Source organism: Enhydra lutris, unplaced genomic scaffold (assembly GCF_002288905.1).
Source record: "Enhydra lutris kenyoni isolate GAN:26980312 unplaced genomic scaffold, ASM228890v2 scaffoldscaffold8, whole genome shotgun sequence".
In the NCBI taxonomy this organism is placed as follows: Eukaryota; Metazoa; Chordata; class Mammalia; order Carnivora; family Mustelidae; genus Enhydra; species Enhydra lutris.
In genome coordinates this window covers 38044271-38068953 of record NW_019154092.1, presented here as the reverse complement: position 1 = coordinate 38068953, position 24683 = coordinate 38044271, and the positions used below count along the sequence as shown (strand labels likewise).

General features: G+C 46.7%; 1 protein-coding gene across 1 annotated transcript in view; it reads right to left on the bottom strand.

Moving 5' to 3' along the window:
- Positions 1 to 24399, bottom strand: part of LOC111142556 (SET binding protein 1) — a 352841-nt gene extending 328442 nt beyond the window's left edge. Inside the window, exon 1 of the mRNA XM_022495825.1 lies at positions 23732 to 24399. Coding sequence (XP_022351533.1) covers positions 23732 to 24217 — 486 coding nt within the window. The 5' untranslated portion in view covers positions 24218 to 24399. The remainder of the gene's footprint in view (positions 1 to 23731) is intronic.
- Between the last annotated feature and the right edge of the window lie 284 nt (positions 24400 to 24683).

The following is a 24683-nucleotide window of genomic DNA, read 5'->3' as shown; positions in this document are numbered from 1 at the left end:
ACTCATCAAATGTTAGTGGAACAAATAAACGATCACTATGGGACATTAATAACAGGTACCCAGAGGCGCCTTAAATTTGATTACTGGCACTTGAAGCAAAACAGCAGCTTTTTTGCCAAACATGCATGCCTTCTGTGATTTTTTTTTTTTTTAAGATTTTATTTATTTGACAGACAGAGATCACAAGTGGGCAGAGAGGCAGGCAGAGAGAGAGGAGGAAGCAGGCTCCCTGCTGAGCAGAGAGCCCGATGCGGGGCTCGATCCTGGGATCATGACCTGAGCCGAAGGCAGAGGCCTAACCACTGAACCACCCAGGTGCCCCCTTCTGTGATTTTTAATAGATTATAAATAACTATAGTAGAGAAATATGACGATACCCAGGGAGATGGCCAGTTCTGAGAACCACCAGGTTCTGATAGCGTGCAGTCACTGAATGCCACGAGGGCTTCTACACCCTATATCCTGTCTGCCCTGCTATCTGGAATAAATCAGCCAGCACAACACAGGAATTTGAATCAAGTAGCCAAGCTGCGTTAAAGCGATCACAATTGAGAAGAAGTGCATTATTCAGTCTCTCAGAATTAGAGTATTTCTAAGCGATGAGTCTTAAGTGAGAGAAGACTTTGCTTTTCTTCCTGTGAGCCCCTTCGTTAATTCTTCAGAGCGAACCTGGTCAGTGACAGCAGAACAAACATGGGGATGCGTGAATGGTACGTCTAAGGATTTCCCCTCAAATCAAGTCTCTTTTTTCTGATATGATCTGGGTTTTAGTCTGGGGTCTCAGAAAACTGTCACTAACTCTCTAGCATAGCTTCTGTGTTTCAGGGTTAGGCGGGACTAAAAAAAAGTAGGGTTACAGAGAAGACTACTTTGACCCAGTCAGGGAAGCAGCATTGAAGCCCAGAACTATCCAACAATGGGATGGCCACTCACAGAACAACGATAAGGCTGGCTAAGTGTCTACTGGGAATATCAGCGTGGGTCCCCTTCACATCTCATTTTATGAGACTGGTTGAGATTTCACTTTGAAGGTGTTTTGAGAGCTTGGTGAAGACACAATAGTGGTTGCTTAAGCGGTTGCTTCATAGCTGTTCTTATTGAGGTTAGAGGGAACATTCTGGATACCTCAAATCACACAGTTGGAAACCTCTGACAGTGGCTCATACAAAGAGAGAGTCAGCCTACTTCCCACCCTCCTGGACTGAAAGGTGATGCTGGCCATTCAGCACAGGCTGCATCAAGACCAACAAGCTGAGAATCTCATCGGAAAGCATCTTCAAGAGCCACACAAGATATCTGGCAACGGTATCTTGCTGGAAAGGAGGCGAAGGTCTTGAAAACAGAAACCTCCACAGATATCATTTATCATAATCTCTTACCCCAAAGTGGGTGACAGGAATAAGGACACTGACAGTAAAACCAGAAAATATGGTTTTGTTTGGGTATCAAAATATGCACACACAAACACACACATTCCTACACACATTCTGACCAAATATTTGAGTCAAATATATATAACTCTTCCTGAGAACCAGAACACTGAGCTACCAAAACATTCCAACTAAATAGACTTCATTCTAGTTATCCAAGTGAACGTTCTGGAAAAGGATCTCAAAGAGAAAAATCTGGAAAGTGAGACTGAAGCTTAAGAGTGTTAACAAAATACAATACAATAAAATATAATACAATAAAAGCAATGAGCATATTATTTTCCTGCATTTGGATAACTCTTTAAACTTCCCAAGACCCTTTGATGGCCATCATCTCCACAGTCTTCCCTCCTCCCCACAAAGACCCACAGCAAAGGGATTTATCTCCCCATTAACCCCAGAATGTGAAAGGAGCCACCAGAGTGGGAAGGTAGCTGATACAGAACAATTTCACCAGGTTTTTTTTATCTTGGGCTCTTCTCCACATATTAGTCTAAAAACAAATTAGGTAACAGAGCACACAGTTGTGCGGTTTAAGGCATTTGTTAAAATAAGGCCTTCATGAAAGTCTTTGTGTACCTTACAAATTTAATAAACTTCAAGTACATGCCATTTGGACTCAAACACTTAATAAAATTTAAAAGCTATATTATTACACTGTATGACCTCCAAACTACAAATGGAAGGTCTTACATAGCTTCATGATTATGAACATGAAAGTTAAGATCAGAATGACCTGATTGGAGTACTCTCTCATACACCTGCTATAAGTAGATTGCCATATATATATATATATATATATATATATATATATATATATGATATATTATGTATATATATGTATATATACCCTTTTGGCAAGCTAGCTGAGCACCTGGGGCTGCAATTTATTCCTCAGCAAAATAAGAATCATAAGACATACCTCTTAGGTTTGTTGTACACATTCCTATGTAAAGGGCTTAAGCGTGGAGCCTAATATGCAAAATGTCAAAGATAGCAATTATTACTAGACTATTCACAACCTCTTTCAATGATTTCCAACTTCAAGCCCTGCAACAAAGAAAAGTTTCGACTTTCTTGGGGGGTAAAAAAAGGTAATATGTACCTAGGACTACTAGAACTAAAATCCAGAATCCTGGAATGCTGCTTATAAATTATTTGTAACTACTCATATGAGTTAGTTGTTAAAGTTTAAAATTTACATTAAGAATTTTATTTAGTTTCAGGAATGGGCCCTGAATTGACAGGGGGCAGGGAAGACTTCCCTCTGAACTTAACAGTCAAAGGACTCACAGCAGAAGAACTACTCAAGGTTCCAAGAAGGTACCCAGTTCTGATTTCCTCCAGGCTACCTGACAGCCAGGAGAAGCCCATCCCCTCTCAGGCTTAGGCCTCCTTCCCCTAGCTGCCATCACCCCTCACTAACCATAGATTTCTAAGTAAAAAAGGAAATTGCCTAAAATTGAAACTGCTTTGGTCTATTATTGGCTTTGGTGGCTGTGGGAAGAAAATGGAGGGGGTTGGGGTGAGAGATGTTGATGAAAATAATCTGAGTCATCACTTCCTGGAAGCGGCAGTAGTACACCCAGAGCTGGCTGGGAGTCGGGGGCTGGGGCAGGGTCCCTGCTCTGCCACGATCTCACAAGTCACCATGGGAATGTCGCTTAACTTCCGTGGACTCCCCTCTGTAAAGGGACCCTCCTGGCCTTCCTAGCCCTAAGCTCCTGCAATTCATAAATACCCGAGTGAGAGACCGCGGACGCTTCCTACCACTGTCAGGGAAACTTAAACACACTTGTGCTCCTGAACACCGCAGCTATTTCTTACAAGAAAGAGCAGGCAGGACGTAGAAGAAGGAGGAGCAACGGGCTCTGGTTGAGTCCAGAAATAACTGCTTTACGTGCTAACCTGTTGCCTGCACCCCAACTCCCCCATCCACACACACACTGTCCCCCCGTTCCTTGGGCAGTGCAGAGCAACCCAACTGAGTACCAGTTCCCTTTATCTTGTCTCTTAGACATAAGATCATATAGACTTATTCACCAACGTGTGCACAGACCCAGAGGATATAAGATGTAGGAGAGAACAGTAACAGCATCAAGTCAAGGTCACAGGTTGTGTTGGAACTGCGTGCCACCGTCCATCCCCGGCTAGCCTTGAAAGGGAGGGCTGGTCTCTGTCTTGTTTATTTGACGCTAACTCCTGTGGGCAGCCATTGGCCCCTCCAGCCGAAGGAGGGCCTCGGTGACCAGGTGCTGAATGTGTGGGTGAAGAAATGAAGACCGAGGTGGCCTGTGAGGAGCCAAGGGAAGATGGCCCATTTGCACAACTCCTTGAACTCTGTAGTCACGTTGGTCTCCCACAGTGGCTTGTAATATTCTCTCACTCCTAGTCTATCTCTCTCTCCATTTCCAGCCCCCACCCCCACTCATTATGCAGTCTGACTGAATACCACTCAAAATATTTTCTCAATTAGAGGAGAAAATAGGAATTTGCCACTTGTCTGCCTCTATTCTGTTGCCTGTCAGCCTTCAGCAAGTATTTCAATCCCGGTCTTCGCCTGCTGCTAACCTTTCTCCTTTAACCTCTGGCCCTGCCTTCTTCAAACCCTGCAGGCTTTACCTTCTCATCTTTCCAGCTCCACACTCCATTCCAGAGCTGACTTCTCTGGCCACTACATTTAACCAAGGGGGGATATGGAGACATCCCTAAAGCAGTTCCAGTCAGAGGAAGGCTGCTGGGATTTCCTTGCAGATTAAAAGATGATTAAAAAACCAGCCCGTCACAGCAGACAGGACACTTCCTATCATCAGGGCACCATTCTCACTGGCCTCTCTACTTTCCAAAGCTTCCTTCTACTCTAGCTCCCCACCCCCACATCCTAACTACTGCAAGTGGGCACGTCATTGAGGTTAGAGGCCCCTCTTGACTATCCAATGGACACACGGGGTGGAAATCATGTTCACGAGGGCAGTGAAAATGTAGAGCTCTTGGCTGACTTTTCATCTTCAGCCATGACAGCTCCCTTCCAAACCCCCAACACCGTCCCCCATCACCACAGCCTCCCTGGTTCCAGGTGATCCCCCATCCTGCTCACATCCCACACCAGGACCACTAGCACGCATCACCTCCCCACCCTTGCCTGTGTCCCCCAGTATGTGAGTGGTGCTATTTCTGTGTGTTTCTGGCAGGTTTTGAGGAAGGGAGGGAATATTTAAGGACCTTTTCTTTTGCAATGACTAGTTTGCTGTCTGATAGCACTCCTTCCCATGTAATTAATTGTGCTGTCTCTTGGCTCGTTAGAAACAAGACCCCCAGGTCCCAGCCAGTATAATGCAGGGTAAGTCATGTTTAAGTAACCGCAGTAACTAGTGGGTCAGTTTTATCTTTTGTCTTGGCTGTGGCCACTATTTAGCGGGGTTCTCAAAGTGCCCGTCAGTGAGGCTTTCATGTCAGGTTAGTATTGAAAGACAAATGTTTTCTCCCCACCCCACTCCCACTGCCAGGCCCTCTTCTCTGAATGCTGCAAGCACATGGAAGCTGGGACATAAAAGACTCCTTTATCTGATTCTCCTGGGCAAAGCCATGGTGGGTTCAGGAGGGTTCAAGAGAGAAGGGCCAAGCTGTTCTAAGATGGCCAAGCAAACGGCAGGGCAGAATTCCACGCAGTGGCCACAGCAATCAAGTGTCCTGTCTCATTTTTAGCACCCAGCATTGGGATGACTAAAAAGAATGGTCTTTTTTTTCAGACTATCACTGATGGGCCATATGATCTTGAAATACCCCTGATCTGGGCTGTTTCCTCATCTGTACAGGGGAGAAGGCTCTGATGGGCTTCAAGGTTTCCTTCATCTTTACTCTTCTTTGTGTGTAGCCATCAAGGTGTTGGAAGCAGTGGGACCTGCTCAGATCAGCAGCTATGAAGAATGCCACCCAAAACACAGAAGTACAAAAGGAGATCCTCCGTAGAGATGAAAGCACCAGCTTTCTTTACTGTCAGAGTTTGCCTCGTATAAAGGAAAATGAGAGGAAGAGAAGGAGAAGGAAAGAGCATGATGCCTTTTCTTCAAAGGAGACAGTAAGGTACAGAGTGGCCAAGGAAGCCACCATCATGATGGAGAGAAAAAATTACTGGTACAGCTAGAAACCAATGCTGAAGAACTCCGACTCATCTCAGATTCTTATCCTTTTATATCATCCTTCACCTAGGTCGGCTTGAGGATAAGCAGAAGGAGCGTTTTTGTTTGATTTTTGCAGATTTGCATTTGCCCATTTCTTTGGCCAGCCTGGACATCTCAGAGGTCTGGCCATGGGACCCTGCTGACCACATACCCTCCACGATCATCTGTCTTGCACAGACCCTTAGATACAAAGCCTTCAGTGGCCACTGGACCACAATGACCAATCCCTTCACTCACAACCTCCAGAACTGTGTTCGTGCCATCCACAGAGCCTATGCGGCTTATCGTGGAAACTCCCTGAAGACAGGGGTAATAAAGATCACGCAGCCCTTAGACCCCTATGGCATCTGGAATACCACTCATCTATAGGAGGTCCACCGTAAACACACAGAATGGAAGTTAAACAGCAGCATGACTGGGTCACACTGGTGGCATAGACTACCCTAAGACATCTCTCTTAGCTTAACAACCAGGATGGTAAGCTGCCCTAAACAGGTTCTCCTTGCAGAACACACATCACCAATTAAGAACTTAGAAATTGGGGCAAGGATAGGAGAGGAATCAGGACAGCAAGGGACTCAGGGGAAGAGTGAGGGATGGAAGCACACAAAGGCAGCTGGAGAGGTTGAGTAGAAATATCTAAAAATAATATAAACAGGATCCCTCAAGACTCCTTCCTCTCCTCCTAAGCCCAGAGCTCAGTCAAAGCCAGCCCCCCAGACATTTATTTCAACAGCATACCAACAGTGGGTTCTTTTCAGCACACACATACATGTCCACACAGATGCCCCCTCATATACACATGTCCAGACACCCTCCAGTTGGCAAACAAGTGACAGTATGCAAATTATCAGAAGCCACAAAGATTCGCTTCGGTGGGGAGCCCGAACAAACAAGGAACAATTTTGCAAGTGGCCACAGATGGCTTAGCTTCTCTGCTTACAATGGACACTAACAAGATTTGCCATAACTAATTCATTCTTTCACACCATTGCCCTGTTCCCCCATCTTCTGAGGGTGGGGGAAATTCCCCCATCACAGCCATATGCATTTTTGTTCCTTCTTAACACAGAAAAAGTGCAATTTGTTCCTCCACACTGTGTATGGGTGGGTTGCATGTAAAGTGGTTAAAAAAGGTCTGAGGAGAGAAGACGGTGGAGGCAAACATATGCTGGCTTTTCTCCCCTATTTCCCTGAAAGCTTTGTGGAAAAGAGGAGATTTACTGAGCCCTGTGCCAAGCTGGGGAACTCAGTGGTAGCAGAGGAATTGAGTGGCAAAGCAGAGCAGAGAACAGAACAGACCAGAAACAGTGAACCTTCTGGATGAAATCTGAACTTACCACACCACGAGCAATGACCCTGACATATGGGACATCCACCTTGAGTTTATAACAGGACAAGAAGATCAAGTTGATGAACACCCTCCTTCCGCATCCCTGTGCTCGACATTGCTGGTGGAAACCAAATCCCAGGGCAAGAAGACTCAGTTTGGAACCTGTGCACATGCGTTAAGCTCTTCTCGCAAGGCACTTTCCAATCAACTTTCGCTAAGTGTCAGTAAGACACTTACAAATTCTTTAGAAAACCAATCAATGAATTCTTAAGAAAATGACTGTGCTTTCTCTAAGTCCCAGGAATCAAAATGTTAGAGGCAGCCCCTTTCCACCTGCCTGATGGCTCTCTGGGCCTCTTCAGTGTAATAGCAAATACCAAGGGCCCTTCCTCCCCTCACTGGGTGCTTCCTCCCCTCACTGGTTCACCTCTATCTCTCATCTACTTCCGGGCTCGCTTCCCTCCTGTGCTGGCTGTCGTAGGATTTCCAAAAGAGCTGCCAGCACACTCCACCATGCTCTTCTCCCCAACACCTGAAGAGGCAAATCTATTCCTTTCTTGTTGCACACAGGACAAATAATCAGATCTCCCCAATGTGGCCTTCCAAGGCTTCTCTGCATTCCAGACTTCCCAGGTAAACTGCAGACCAGTCAGGCAGCCTGAGGGCACACCCCAGACACTCCACCCTCCATCAAGGGGGCTCACGCAATGCCCTGGGTTACTCCTCCCTCTTGCCTCAGTCTTGTGCTTTCTTCAAGGGCCATCCAAGCCTCCCTTCTTCCTCCATCCTTCCCTGGGCTCTGCACATACCTCAGCATCTGGCAGAACATCAGTATCCCCCCTCCCCCGCCCCGCAGCAAGACAAGAAGCGCAGAGGTCTCTTCGGAGGCCAGACAAGTCCATATAAACTGGGAGCAATGGCTCTGCACTCTTTCACTTGTCCAGATGCCCACATGACTCCCCTCCTTTGTCATTCCTGGTCATCTTTTATATTAGGTGTGGCGGCATATGGCTACTTTTTCTCAAATAAATATGCATTTGATACTCCTAGGCAGCTATTCCAAAAAAAAAAACAAAAAAAAAAAAACAAAAAAACTGTGCATATCTTTATATTGACAATGAGAAAAAAAATCACATCTCTATATTAATATGTCTCCTCGTATATGCACAGATACTTAGTTATATGTATCAGTATTTACATGGGGATTTCTTGGAATATCAGAGTTGAAGAAGACTTTGGGATCTTCTGCTTCCTTACCTTCATTTTAGGATGGGAACCTAGGAACAAGAGGTGCACGAGGAAACCCACGGTTAGGGTTTAGGTCAAGGCCAGAGACTTAACCTCTTACTTCCTGGGTCAGGGCTCTACTACATCGTGTGCAATATCTGTCTTCCCAGAAGCTGTACACATCACACACACACACATACACACACACATACGTGTGTGTGTATGTGTGTGTGTGCATAAACACTGAATTCTCTTTAACAGACACCAGACCGTACTACTTTCTTAGAACTCCTCAGAGAAATATGATGGCAGAAGGACATTCATGCCTGTAGGTCCCTCTCTGACATGTATAGATTTGACTTGGACCTTCTCACCTTATCTATCTGTCCTCCCCTCCAGCCTTGCCTCTGGTGCCTGCAGGCTGAAGGCCCACAGCTGAGCTGTCCTGAGAGAGAGAAGCTGCAAGGACCGGCAATTATCTCGGTGCATTACATGAGATGAGCAGAAGCAGCCACAGGCCCTCCACGGTCAGTCCCAGGCAGAGAGGAATCTGCTGCAGGCCTCACTTTGGGAGCAAAGGTCAGCTGTCATTCGGGAATGAGGCCAGAAGGAAAGCCAGGCATCCAGAGGTTCAGCACCTGCTCCTTCCTGGAGGCAGAAGGGGCACAGCTGGCCTGGCCCGTAGCAGCCCTTCTCCAGACCCAAACGTACTATTGCCCCTCAAAGGCTATCAGCACAGGCTTCCATGCAGCAGGAACCTGCCAGCACCTTGGGTGAAGCACCAAAAAATTTTGAGAAGGTCCAGGACCACAAGCCAGGCTGTTCCAGGAGTACCCACTGTCTCTAGTTTTCCATCTCTCCCCTGCAACAGTCACCTGGTTCACTAGAGCCTTTCAGAGGCAGCCCCTTTCCCCAGACCTTAACATGCTGACACAGCCCCCTAAGCTCATGTGTTTTCCTACCCTTCACCCCCCTGCGCAGACGCTGTCCTTCCCTTCCACCCCCCCGGGAGTGGCGAGTGCTCCGGCGGCCTCCACGCTTGCACCAGATCCGCTCCAATACAACAGCCCTTTCCAATTCTAGCCCCTCCACTGCTTCTCCTGGATTCTGGTGCCGTTACCAAAACGTGTGACACGTGATTTTTCAGGTTTCCAGCCAACCTTGCTATTCTCGCTCCCTCTTTCTATGCTGGCAATCTCAAGGATATCCCACCAATTAAATACATCAATACCGTAAAGCCACACGTGTCTACCAGAATGGACAGCTCACAGTTCATCTCGCACAGCACTTCTTGTTTTCATTTTTAATTAGTCACAGACTGTCCCTATCACTCAATCAAGACCAGTCGACTACAAGGTATTTTTTGAGAATTTTGGCATCTTTCTTCCTAGTGGAGATACTATGGAGAAGCTTATCTGTCTTGTTTTCTACTTAGAGCTACTAAGTCAGGCAGACAATATTACCCCACTCGGGACATTGAAGAGATATTGCCCAGTTATATCACCACGATACTGCTCTGTGATCTGAGAGCCCACTGTTCTGATCAACATTTCCCTTTCCTCCTTCTCCCTGCTGCTCCTGCTCTCACAAACCTGGGATCTGCAGCCTTGGCTGATGCCATGCTAGAACGGGACCCCTGTTAGCCCACCATGCAGCCCGAGTCAGCTGGCAGAGCTGAGCAGAGGGGCAATTCCTCTCGACCCCTGGCCCCACTGTCTGCCAGATCTGTGGGCTTACTACCTCCCTTACCCGGTCTTCTGTCTCTCTAATTCCTCCAGCTGAGATTGGTTTCACTCCTGGACTGTAGTGAAAAGTAAAGGAGAGAACATTTAATAAAAATTACCTCATTTCATAGAGTAAGCTGCTGAGCAAGGAGTCTATTAGTTTCCGGAGCCCAGATGAGTAGACTGCTCAGTCAGCTTGCTACATTTCTTATAATCTACATTAACAGGCGCCTACATTATATTTTAAGATATTAAAATCGATACAGACGCATGCACATATTTTAAGTTATCTAGGAAAATTCCATATTCTCAGAAGGAAGCAAAAGAGAAAGCTTTCACCTTCCCCCTTCTCTCTCTCTCGTGTTAGTTTTATTTTATAAACTCCATTTCTAAGGGAACCTGGAGGGCCCTCCAGTACTCTAGGTCATAGTCCCAGTCCAACAGCAAGAAGAGGGAAGAGATGGCATGTTTCAAAACTGCCTTACGGGGCACCTGGGTGGCTCAGTTGGTTAAGCCTCTGCCTTCGGCTCAGGTCATGATCCCAGGGTCCTGGGATCGAGCCCCACATCAGGCTCTCTGCTCAGCAGGAAGCCTGCTTCCTTCTCTCTCTCTCTGCCTCTTCTCTGCCTACTTGTGATCTCTGTCAAAAAAAAAAATAAATAAAATCTTAAAAAAAAACCTGCCTTACAAATTTTATGAATTTTCACCAAATCATGTGTTCACTTGCTGACCCCTCTTCTTACCACCATAAAGAAGCAAAACACACCCCTTGTGTTTGTAAAGGACCATCGCCTAGCAGAGGCCCATGAGTAAAGATGGGAGTGAGTACAGGGAGGACAGGTACCAAAGTTATAGGATAACTTTGAGAGGATGTGTCAGAGCATCTCCTAAATCTGCCAAGAGGAGTTTTACCCATTTTGTAGAATGCGATAGAAAAAGAGGATAAAAGCAAGCCCAAGCTTCAGAGACTGAAAAGCATACGAAGCATCCACGAGACTTGTCCAACTCTGTCTGGCTTCCCTGGCATCTAGCTACTGCGGTTCCAGTGGTCCAGACAGAGAAATGGAAGCGTGGAGAAAACACCTCCCCCAGAGGTGTTCTGGAAGGCAGGCTCTGGAGGCGAGAACCTCTGGCGCCCGGGGCAAGTTCGGTCTGCCCAGGCACCATGCGAGCCACCATGGACCAGCTGCCTTGCAGCTCAGAGGGTGGGCACACTGGGATCACCACTTTCTGACTCAGACCGGGGGCAAGTGACCCGAGGGCTCTTTGCCTCAGTTTATACATCTGTAAAATGGGCATAACAACATCTCCACTGTGGTTGTGGGGAGACCTTAGCAGACAATATACATCAAATGCTCAGCAAAGTTCCCAGCTACTCCAAGTACCGAAACAGTAGCCACCATCATGCCCAGGAAAGTAGCCCGCGCCGCCAGTGGCCTTTCCCTGTGATGCAGGTTTTCCATAAAAGAACGACTCTCCTCTGCCACTCATGAGCAGGGCATATTCTTCAGCAAGAAATCAGGAAACGGAAGAGGCCAGACACCAAAAGCTCTTCAAGAAAACCTCAACAACAGCAAGGCCCGAGGTTAAGCATCTAGTAGGGTTTTGTGTGACTTATGGGATGAGGCGGGAACAGGGAGAAAGACCTCTGTTAGCGCTGGTTTCCATTTTTTTGTCTGTTTTGTTACTGTTTTCTGTTGTTTCTTTTTCCCTCCCCCTGCCAAAGGATTAACGTGTAGGTTCTTAAACAAGGGGGTCCCCTATTTACAGCTGACAGCGGCAGCTGCAACCCCTGACTCCCCGACAGAATGGCAGGGAATCGAATCAAAAAGAAAAGCAAGTGGACAACCTTTCCTCCGGGAGCACGAAACACAATACCAGCCTTTCGCCAAACCCAGCAGACCCCGGCTCTGATTGGAGGTTGCCTCGGAACAAAGGGAAATTGGTATTTAAAAAAAAAATCTTCTGAAAGCCAACTCAGCAGATGGTTTTTTCCTGGGCTCCAGGAGAAGCGGGGGGAGGAGGGGTCGGGGAAGGATACCACCAGGATACAGATGACTGAGAAGTGACAAAGATGGGCAAAGAGGGCTGACCTCTCACCCCAGAATTTCACAAAGGGCAATTACACCATGTGGCGGGTATCTGGACTCAGCCGCTGACCGCGTCCAGCCCGCAGCTGCTGTTCATCATGGCCACGTCCGGGGGCTTTATTCAAAGCAGGGGAAGAAAGAGGCCAGGCACGGAGGGGATACTGGAGGAAGCCATGGAAAAAGTTTAATTAGAGACTATAGTTTGTTTGGAATCGACGACAGGGCAATTCCACAGAAGAGCACCTCGAATTTCCACTGTACTTTTAACATTTCAGAAGCATTTGCTGGGCTGATCTTCAAAGCAATGTGGAAGGAAGAGAGACAGTACTAATCCCTTTTTTTAAAGATGAGAAAACAGGGATTCATCCATTAAAGGCCAAACAGGGTTTCGGACCCAGAATCCCTGCTATGCGGTAGCCACCCTCCTTTCGTTTCTCAGGTCAGAAAGCGCTCCCAGAGCCTAGTTTCGGAGGGGCTCTGTGTGCATCCCGCATTTTCGGTCTGAGCCGGGACACTTTCGAGCGCACTGTCCATGGCTTCTCGACTGGGTCGCAGTGAGCCTATTTTCCCACAGCCCTGGGCCGTGCTGCCGGCCGTCACTCTCTACCGCACTCACTGCCGGGGTGCCCTGCTGTGTCCTCCAGTGGGGAGACGGCTGTGGGCAATCGAGAAAGGGACCGTGCGTGTCTGGGAAGATGCCACAATGCCCAGGTTCACACACAGCCTCAGCCAGGGGCAGGCAGCGGGAAGAAGCAGGTGGATGGCACAAGACTCAGTGATTTTCTCCTGAACAATGTCTCAGCAGGCCAGCTAGAGTGCATCTATCAATGACCACTTCCTACTGCTGCAGATCAGGAGACCTGAGGGTCCGATGAGGGTTTGGGGCTCCCCTCACCCCAGCTCACCCCTGGTAATCACCTGTAAGCTCTGGGCAAGCCATTTAAAAACCCTCCAAGACCCTTTCTCAATCTATAGAACAGGGAGGAACAAGAGCGATCCCAAGAACAGAACCATCCTAAGAACAAACCAGAAAGAGGCAATAGTTCGGCAGATGCAAACGCTCTGTAAAGGTGCTAGGCAGGTGTGATGGTTGCTCCCGGTTTTTCATACTCTGTACTATCTACAACAGATATTTTGATAGTTTATTACACTGCCCTGGGTTTTTCCCTAAATGCCCTGAGATTGATTCTCTCTAATAAGGTCTTGCTATACCTCACACAGCACTTAGGCTGAACACACCATACAACTCTGTAGATTCGTATAGAATTTAGATGCCTCATCTGCTACAGTATATCAGGATGAGTGCACCAAAAAAAAAAGACAGCATGACGGAGGATTCCAGATGTTTCTAAGGCACCAGTGCAAAATACATAAGGCTAACTAGGGAGAAGATGTTTTGATAGAGAAGAGCGTCCTTCATAGAATTATCTTCACTGGCACAGAGCTAACATGAATGTGTTGAATATCCAGGCTGGGGAAATAAAATTAGTGAAAATTATATTAAAAGATATAATGCCTGTCCTCAGAGAGCTTACACAATAGCTGGGAAGAAAATGCTTTACTTTTGATAGCACACTTTTACAACCCTTTCTGTTAGATCCAAGAAGGCCGTTCGTGGATGGTGGAGAGTGGTCTAGAGTTATCCCACTGGAAAAACCATAGAAGGGAAATTCTGAGTGAGATGGCCATCTACATTTCAAAGTTGTCTTATTTCTGTGCCTTCTATAGGGTCCACAGACCCACATAAGACCACTTGACTACCATTTGATTCACATCTCTGTCTAGAACTCTGCACAAAGAGATGAGAAGATGAATAATCCAAATACCTGAATTTTGTTCCAAAAAATTCACTGAATGTAGGATGTGATGATTTAGACCAGCAAGAGTAGCATAAGGCAAAATTAAATTGGAGAGTTTCCCTGACCTTGAGTTCAGTGTATACCAACAATGAGGAAGCTGCCAAAAAGCTGGGACAGCCCAGGGTCCTGCTAATAGAGGTAGTGTGCTTAGAGCAGAGGAGGTCACAATCCCCTGGTATTCTGCAAGGGCAGACGACCTCCTGATCCTAAATTTTGTTCTGTGAGAGCCCACCTCCCCATCTATGCCTTTTAGGAGAAACAATGACAAACCAGCATTCCCAGTATAGGAACCAAGGTGGTTTGGCACCAGGAAACCATGGACTCCAAGGAATAGTTTGAGGAACTGGAAGTAGTTGAGCTTTAAAAGGATGACTTCAGTGCAACATAAGAAAAAGCTCTCCTAAACCCAGGACTGCCTCAAGAGATACCAAGTCTCTTTCCTGAGGGCCATAGAGCAACTTCCAAATAACAGTCCGTGAGGGATTTCAGAAGGTATCTTTTGTTTGTTTAGGAGGGAGGTTGAATGGAAATATTCAGAGGCTCTTCTGACTCTCAGTGAATTCTGTGATTCTGAAAGGGTGACCCAAACATGGAGCCCTTCTTTTCTTCTGACCTACAACTTCTGTGCTCAGCCTTCCCTGGCTCCCTGAGCTGGTGCCAAATTCCAACCCATATCCTCCTCCATGGATTCAACCCCATGTCTCAGACCCTTGCTGGATCTCCCAGTCTTGGTTTCCTTCATGGCTCACCAGCGTTCAAATGCCAGCATGGTGCTATCCATCCAATGGCAGCCATCCAGCAGGAAGACAGGGAAGTTCAGAACCTACGGTACAAGGAAGGGCCACACACCCACATACCTTGGTTTTCTTCCCCTCACTCGCTGAAAAGGACAAGAATGGAAACATGGAAATTCCCATTATATGTTAAAAATAGATTCCCTTTACCTACATCCGTGATCCCCCTGAGAAGCCACTCCCTTCGGGAGGCTCTCTCGGGGTCTAGTCTGGCAGGGAAAATGCTGCAAAACTGAGCTTAGCTCCTACTCACAGGACTACGCCAATGAACCGAATGGCTCAGCGCAAAAAGCCATCCTCACTCCTGGGCACGTCTGTATTTGCAAATGAAGACCTCCTATTGGCCAGGTGTGTTGGTGCCCCTTGAGGGACAGAGGTGCTGTCTGTCTGTCTGTCTCCCAGGATTCTCACCCCCTTCCCTACTTCTTACTCCCCACTGTGAGGCTGACTAGAAACATGTGGGAGGAAAAGGAGATGGTCTGGGGAGAAACACAATAAACAAGGTCTAGAAATACACTGAAGCAACCTGCATTTGATACTAATGATGGTTATCAAACGGCCTCCCAGGCCAGGTAGCAAGATGGGAACTGCCTGGACTTTTCAGAGCAAATAAAGGCTCCCATTGTTTCCCCTGGTGAGGTCATAGGCTGGTGGGGAGGCGAGGGAAGTCGGCCCAGGCGGGAGGGGTAAGCAGGAAGAAAAAAACAAACCTGGGACTTCAGAGAGAAAAGCACACTTCAGGTATACGGGGAGGCCCCTGGCCTTCGGAGGGCACGTTCGCTGGAATACGATGGAAAGCTGGCAGAAGCCCGAGGACGTCTGTGGCCCGAACCTGCCCAGGACGCAGAGCTCTGGCTGCCGTGTTTTGACACGCTCAGACGGTGGCCTCCGCTCGCACGCAGGGCTCCCGCTTCACCTGCCGGGGCCTCTAATTCAGACTCGGGCACATGCTGGGTACGACTGGGGGTCCACGCGGGTGTGTGCGTGCTGTGTCTGTCTGTGCGCCTCCCGGGCACCGGGCTCCACTGCACTTCTGCCCTCCCTGCTGGCAGCCTCGCCCTCTGGCCACTGGTTCCTCTCTGGGGGTGCAGGGCAGAAGGGGGGCCCCCAGAGCCTCAACGGCCACCTTCCAAGCTAGGTCACCCCAAAGACCATCCCCGTTGAAGCCCCTTCCTCAAAGCAGTGTAGCCATGTGCAAATGATCACACTGAATGTTTAGTTTATTGTGCATAAAGAAACGCCCCCCCCCCCAGCCCCGACAACATGAGACTTCACTGGCTCGTGCTGTTTGTTTTCTATACATAATGCAGTCAGAAGCCTGAACTAAGGCCTCGGGCCCAGGCTCTGAGAACCTTCCTGCCACATCCCTGGGCTCTAGGCCTATGCCCTTGCCTAGGCCCAATGACTTCCTGACCAAAGCCACTCATGTCCCACACACAAGGCAGGCAGGCAGGGGACATCCTGGGATGGCCTAGGACGTCCCACATGCAGTGCTTTGAAGGCAGGACGTTTGAACTTAAAGTTGCAGGAATTAGAAGAATCAAAGGACGGGGTAGAGCAGACCCAAAAGGGATTGCTTCTCTCGCCTTTTATTACAAATTTAAAAAAAAAAAAAAAAAAAGGCAATGCAACTGAAGATCAACCGGAAATACAGCTCTGAGAGAACTTTCTGAGGATGTGAAATCGCAGTGACGGAGAAGGGGGAGACTCTGCAAATGCCGGAAAAGCAGCCAGGGGAGAAGGCAGCGCCCACTGAACCCCACTTAGTTGTTCTTAGGACACGGCTTTAACACTTTCATTTTGAGTCAAGCTTTGAGCTCAGCAGCAATCCTGGTTCAGCAGATAAATGACCACAGAGATGAAAGACCTTTGAACCATCTCTAAATAAATCCCCGTGGCAATCCCCACCATGACCAAAACAAAACAAAACAAACAAACAAAAAAACACCAACCAACCCACTGGTGATCTGCTCTGTCAGTTTGAGGCTTGTGGAGGGATCAGAAACGAGACAGTGGCACTGCTGGCCAGCAAGCACAATTCAACACAGCCTGTGGCCCTAGGAAAGCAGAATCAGCCTAGGGAAACCGGGGCTTCTGAAAAAACCCCTCCCCCGCGACCCCGCCAGCAGCCCGGAACCACTGTAGGTCACTGAGGAAGGTCCTGTGGCCCCAGTAAGGTGGACGTTAGTCCAGGTAAGGCATACTGAGTGAGAGGCTGTGCTAAGCACCCACAGGCCCTTCCATCCTCACAAGACACCAACGAGGAGGGGTGCTGCTATTACCCCTGATTTTCACATAATTGGGCTCTAGTTTCAAGAGGTTAAGTAATTCGCCTCAGGTCAGACAGAGCCTGGTTCTCCTCCTCCAAAGACAGATGGAACCCAGTCCACGATACAGGGGATCTAACCTCCAATCCACTCTTGGGGCAGGAACTCTTGCTAACAGATCCCTTATTCCTTACTTCAGGGGGTGAATGGCTCTTCATCAGAACAGAACACACTTTCCCTGCTGAAGACTGCCAGGTTCTCTGCAATAGCATGGCGTTCACTGAAGAATGTTCCCTGGGGATGTCCAAAGTGAGACTGACTACCAAAGGAATGTCACAACCAAGAAGGAAAGAGCCAGCATGGTGCTTTAAACCCCCCAGACAACCCCAAATACAGAGAAGCAATAAAGGAAAAATACTAAAAGGGAAGGAAGAACCAAAGTTTCCCAGAATATAGTCATGGAACACAAGTTTGGTAAATCTCACCACTTTCTAAACTCAACTCCGACACTTGCTCCCATGATCGTGGGCCTTGTGACACTGGGACAGAAAGGAAATAATCTGATGATGGAACAGCGGGTCCAAAGAGAGGTCAAATTTTTTGTTTATAGTAACTAGTTTTGTTAAAGAGAAAGACCTGCCCCATCTGGCAGAATGGCTCTTAAAGTTCCAGTTCTGAAACAGAAATTAAGACTGCAGAGGTCAGAAGCTGGTTTGGGTTTATTCTTTTCTTTCTTTCTTCCTTCCTTTTTTTTCTTTTTTTCTTTTTTTTAACATGGAGAAACTGAGACTTAGGAAGGTGAATCAATCTTGCCGAAATTGTTAGTGACAGAGACAGAGTTGGCGTCCAGGGTTCCTGCTCCCAAGTCCAATGTTCCGTCCCCTACATGTTCAGCTCCAGATGTCAAATGCCACCTGTGGCCTCTTGGAGACAAATACTTGGCAGAGAGGGTCATTCGCCACCCTTCTTGGCAGAGAGGGTCATTCACCACCCTTCATGCAGCTTTTAGCTATAAAATAACTGAGAGAAACCTATCAGGAGAGAAAATTTTCAGGCAAACTGATGAATAAATAGGAACGTGCTCCTTAAAAAAAAATCTATAGAGAGAAAACATAAAATAAAACAAGAAGGGAAATTCAGACTCTTGTGAAGAAAAGCTGGCAAGCCCTGCTCTCCTATCAGGTTGAGTCCAGGGTCCTGTGGGGGGAAGAAGCTCATAGCCCCAGAATTTGAAAAGACCACCTTCTCACTCCCAGAAGAAGGGAGGGCAAGCCCACAGTCAAGTGATGTACAGGAGGGACCAGAGAGGCTGCTGGGCAAAGCGATGGCAAGGGAAGGACACCTGCGTCACAAAGAGGGTAGAAGGCTCTCTGCCGGATGCCCAGGGCCACCGCCAGAGCGGAGGAGATGATGGGCATGGCGGTCTGGTATCAGGCATTCTGAGCTGCCTTCTTCCCCTTCCCCACACCCGCTTTCATCTACCTGATACACCAAAATGCTATGACCACAGAGGCTTGAGAGAGAAATGTGCCTTTCCGCACCCTATGGAAAAAATGGAGAACTCTCACAACATTAGTGTTACCTAAAGGCTCCGCTTTAAGTTTCTCTGCCCTGAATCACTGTCATTATGTTCCCTGAGCCCCCAACCGTTCCCTTGCCCCAGTTCAAAGTCCACTGAGCATTCCCATCACTTACCAACTTGAACGCAAACCCAGTTACTTATTTGACGTTCATCACTCCCCGTGATCTGATGCCAACCTCGTTTCCCATCTACATCCAAACTTTGTGTTTGGTACCAAAAAAAATACTATTTAAAGAATGAGTAAATGAATGCCCAACTTACTGACCTTCCTAAGAGAGGGTCAAAAGTGCTCAGAGCAGAATGCTAGCGTCTTTCCACAAGCATATGAAGATGGTGTAGGGGGAACTGCCAAGAACAAATCCCAAGCATGTTTCTAGGACCACAGCAGGTCACTGGTGGATATAAGGTTAAAGTCCTTGCTGTTGGAGGAAATAGGTTCTCCTGATGAAGCTGCGAAAAGGGAAAACTAAATCCAAAGAAATGAAACAGAAGTTGTATTTTGGTCAAAAGAAGAACAAAGGAAAAACAAAAAACAAGACTTTAACTCATGAGGCTTTGAATTTTTCTCTCCAACATCCTGGAACACTTGGAATTAAGGACGATATACCGGATGATGATTCTGTCACCCTAACTAATATGGAAGGTGTGCAAGAAATGTCCCAGTGCTTAGATCCCTACCTTCCAGTGGTCTTTTAGAGTGTGGTCACTTTGGGACTGGAATACAGCCTCAGCTTTGGGGTACAGAAGAACAGGCTTCAAAGACCAACCCTGTCCATTTGGGTTCCTGCTTTTTTGAAGCAAATGAGCCTCAACTTCCTCATCTGTAAGTGGGTAATATCTGCCTGGCAAGACTGTTGGAAGGACGAACAGTGAAGGTGAATCCACATAAAATAGCTAGCAGCGGGCCTGCCACACAGCTCCACAGATCTGAACTGTTTATTACGATGTGTGCTCTGTCAATTACACATCCTTCCTAAAATCTTCCACTGAGTTATATCATGTGGAAATTAGCATCTATATTTGACAGATATAGACACTGGGGCTTCAACAAGGTTATACTCCAGATGCAAAGCCACCAAGCCAGTTGGTGCAGATTACCACCCGCATCTCCCAGCCTGGGTCACTGAAGGGAGTCCCCTCTCCTCATGCTACGGGTGTCCCTGACTCCTATGGGAAGTCCTCAGGAAAGAGGAGAGCTGTTAAGCTCTGTCTAGCTGAGAGCCTTTCCAAAACCTGTCACTGTTGGAACATTCTATGCTCACGTGCTGTACTTGAACTTGCTTCTAGAGATTCTGGCTTGTGTTTTCTATTGTTTTGACTGAGTGACCTAGAAGGGAACTACATGAAGCTTATGTTACTTCAGCACTTGCCTGGCTAAGTCTAACATTGCAACAATGCTGGTATTGTGGTAAGGAGGGAGTTGCCTTTACTGAGTCCATCTGCAATGCAGGTCCATCCAAAGGATGATTCTGAGGCTCTGGAATATGTTCTGAATGCTCTTCTCGGCCTCCACTTCTCACCAAATGTGGCTCTTACACCTTACGTAAATTTATTCACCATAAACCCACCTCCATATAGCATTTCAGTGGCCATCCTAATTTCACATGGAAGAGAGGGGACGTAGCCCCTGGTTAGAAAGAGTCCATCCATCCTTGAGCCAGTGAAGGGGTATCCTCATGGGTCCCCTCCTACCATCCTACCACTCAAGGGACCATGTTGCCTGGACATCTATAATGGCTCTCTCCGATCTGGAGGATTGGTGTCAAGTTTGAAACTTGGAATAAAGCTCTAGAGGATGCCACACATAGACACCTTCACCCCAAAGTAGCAGAACACGCAGAAATACACTTAGCCTAGTAAAACACTAGCTGTGATATGTAAGGAAAGCTATCATTATCCTAAAGAGTGTGCTTTTTATAAAAACCAATGAAAAAGAAAATCATTTGGGATCCAGTATGAGCTGTCTTTGCCTAAGGCAGTCAAACAATGAGCTGAACAAAATTAATTGGTCTGGGAAAAAAAAAAAAGCACATAATGATGTAACACCCAGTTTCCCCCCAGCCTCCAAGTTTGGAGGAAGAATCATGAGAAACAAAGCCAAACAAAATCCTTGTTATCCTGAAACTCTATGTCCTGTCCCTAAATCAAGGGTCAACATTTTTTTTTCCTTTTTGGTACGGGCCAGATAGAACATAGTTTAAGCTTTGTGGGACATCCAGTCTCTGTCACAACCACTCCACTCTGCTGTCTGAGCGCAAAAGCAGTCACAGACAAAATGTAAACAAATGGATGTGGCTCTAGTCCAACAGAACTGTATTTACGGACACTGAAATTTAAATTTCATATAATTTTCATATGTTACAAAATATTATTCTTTGTTTGATTTTTTTCCAACCATTCTTTGCCTGTGGGCTGTATAAAAACAGGCCAGGAGCTAGATTTGGCCCACAGACTAGTTTGCCAATCCCTGCTCTAAGTCAGCACATATTTTCAGGTGATTCCCAAGCGGGCATCTCTACCAACTCAAGGATCAGCTCAACAGAGCCTCCCTCTTTGCTCCCAACATAGGACCCGAGTCCCAGGGGCCACTCCATCCACACTTCTTCAATGAGTGGCTTGCCTCATTAAAAAAAGGAGGGGGCACCTTGCTGGCTCAGTCAGTAGAGCATGAGACTCTCAATCTCAGAGTGATGAGTTCAAGGCCCACGTTGCAGGTAGAGTACTTAAAAAAAAAAAAAAAAAAAAAATCCAGAAGACTAGATTGTAGAGTCAGACCACTCATCTACTGCTTACCAAATGCCATCCTCATCCTTGCCCCCATCCCAAGTTACTGATCACATATTTCACATTCATAGATATAAGTAAATTCTCTAAGTTCACGGCACTGAAACAGTAAGTGAGGTTTCTACTTCTCCATCTCAAGTTTGCCTTTTGCTAACTCCCTCTTTTCAAACCAATAGGAATTCCACAGAGTAATAAAGTTAACACTCTGATCCAATAGGGATCAGAGAATGTTTCTACCATCTATCGAGTGATTAAAGCTCAGTACTGATAACTTCATGCATTCATTTCTGGAAAGTAACAGCTCCAGGCATAAATAAAGGTAGGAATGATGGAGAAGTACAGTGTGAAGCAAGCTCTTAGGAATTTAAAATTTGTGTAGATCTTCCCATCACAGTGTCAGCATAACACAGCACCGTGAGCTGAATTTCAGTCCTTCCCCTTCCTTTCTGTCCTTTCCAATTTCTAAGACTTAGAAACACTTACTTGATAAGTCACCCATTCAAAGAAGTGATTTCACCCCTTTCCAATAAAGTACACAAAGGGCATCCAGCTTTTTGGGTGAGGATGACAAGCTTGAGAAATTCAAATTGCACATTGTAGCTTTGAAATCATCCCCATGTCATAAAATCCAGAGTTTTATTCTGGGGCATTCCAAGAGGCAGAAGGTTACCTTTAGGAACGGTTCTGTGGCTGTATATAAAGTCATACCTGATCAGGACAAGGGAGCTCTTTCTAGGGTAATGAATTTGAGTTTGCACACCCCAAACTGTGGGCTGCTGCTCAAGTCCTGGCAGTGAGGGGGATGGAGGGAAAACAGTTACCACAGTTTTCAAGACTACCCACCCACACAAAAATCCAACAATATACAAAGAACTGGCCATCTCCGTGGCCAGAGACAAAGATACTCATTTTCAAAGCTGAAGAGACCAAACTCCAAAGCAAAGCCTCACTTTCTAAGTGTAGCCTAATTTGAACGGTTGCATTCTCTTGCAAGTATTTCTGAAGTTTCCACAAGCATCTAGATAATCTTTGGTTTTATGACAGAGACTCCAGAAATCACCGCAACTTGTCATGAGGAAGGCGAGGGAAACCCTACCTCTATGCCCTGTAAAAACAAGCTAGCTTCTAAAAATTATTACATGTTTCAAATGTTAAAATAAGATGACCAATTGTCCTGGCTTGCCCAAGACTGAGGGGGCTCCTGTATGCAGGACTTTGGGTTTTAAAACTGTGATAGTCTGAACAAACTGGAAGGTACTGGTCACCCTAGGAAACCTCTTCTCATCCAAGTCTTTGGATTTTAAATGCAACACATCAGTCAAAACACTTAGCATGAGGAAGGACACAAGCCCCACACCAAAGAAAGAACAAGATTCCTAGCGGTTCTCTTGAGAGCGACTATTGAGAAGCTCAAAAACCACTAGTAACAGAAAGGTTACCGATTATCTGAGTCAGAAAGGAGAGAGGGTCATTCATATGTGCTGTTTTTAGCTAATCCATCATGTCTAGAGCCCAAATAAATAAGATGTGGGGGAAAGTTACAAAGATGCTGATGAACTCACACCACCCTGATCCCTAAACCTCTGAAAACAACAGCGCTCCTTTCAGAGGCATTCATGAGCCCTAGCAAGTTTTGGGGACAAACACTTCCCAGACTAGGGCCATCCCCTGCTATCACGGCTGGGTGCCATACCACTTTGAAGAAGGGAGGTCAATGTAACACTCTGTGATATAAATACAATGAAACCTGGACCCATTCATTCCCAACCAAATGTCACCAGCAATCATCTAGAGAGCTGCTTGCCACCTGTTTGACTTTCAGGAGGAAAGTGACAGCCAACCAAGGTCATTCAACACCCAATCTTTAAAAATCTACACTGTGTTAAACAAAGATTCGGGTCAGTCCCCTGCCCCTTTTTCTTTCTCCAGCTTGAGCTCCTAGGGCTCACCAGTGGTTTTCAGAGCAATGAATCTCTGAGCTGTCTAACAGCCTAAATCACTATGAAGATGGCTTCCTCAGTCCAGCGAGTGACTTGCCTGTTTTAGAAAGACTTACAGCAGTAACTGAAACCAAAAGGAGGTTATATAGGTCCGTGACTATTGTGACTGACCAAAAACTTTTAACATCCCACTGTTAACTATATGAAAAGATGCAAATATTTTGTCACAGCTTAGCCAGGTCTGACCCAGTCACTTGGCAGCTACACAATAAATAGGAATGCTCCAGAATTATCATTCCAGTAGCTATTGATTTTCATATGGGTAGAAGATAATAATAAACTAGAAACTACACCAAGATATCAGAGGCATTTCTCCTGGAAGGCATTGAGTATTCCATCAAAGAAATTGATAATTCCAAAATAAATAAGAAGCACACAGACCTTTAACAGTTGGAGGGAGAATGGCAAAGATGAATAAACAAACAAACAAACAAAAAAACTACAAAACAGCGCTCTCTACCTTCTTTTTGGAGTGGCTTCTTTCCTCCTCCTTTGTGGCTTTGCTATTTTTCCCAGCACGGGACACCTTCTGGTCACCAGATTGCTTAATGGTGATCTTGATCTCAGGTGGGCATATGTAGTTCTCCAGATTCTTTGGGGGTTTCTTAGCCCGCTTGGTGGTCTGAATCTTCAGCTTCAGACTGCCCTCTGTGAAGTTTGCCTCCTTGATAGAAAATTCCTGTTCTTCCAGGCCATCTCCTGCAACCCATTTCTCGCTGTCTGCATTTGAGTTGGAATCCACATCCCGCCCTGAGCCCAGTTCATCCTCTTCCTCTGGCTCCATGCGTTCTCCGCCCACTGGGATCCCCTTCCCAGTTCCTGGAGCAGAGAGCAAAGGTTCTCCTGCACAGCCAGGGGCAGGTGGGGGCTTGGCTGAGGAGACAGGCAGGAATTCCGACTCGTCCCCCCTTTGCCGGGAGCTGCTTAAGATTTCCCTGGACTCCATGACAATCCTACAGTCTTCAGGAGTTCTCAGGAGGTGGGAGGGAAGAGAGGAAAGGGGAAAGATAAGAAGTGAGGACACCCAAAATCCCAAGGACAAAGTGGTCCAGCTGCTGGGTTCAGAGTCCCAGGGATGGAGACACGGCCACGTGTTCAGAAGAGGTCAGATCTGCAACTGAGAAGCAGAGAGATAATTAGTCATGGCAGGAAGGAAAATGACCTCAAAAAGAACTCAATCTAAGTTCCAGAAGCCCCTTCCCTCTAATCTATGACCATCAGGGGAAAAAAAAAAAAATGCATATCCCCAAATTGGATTCTATTGGCAGTGAGGGAGGCGGGGACACACACACACACACACACACACACACACACACACACACACACAGCCCTTCATTGAATTGTTAATTTTTATGGCTGTGGGCCCAAGAATAAAGATAAGAGAAGCCAGTCCTCCAGTGCATAACAGGCTA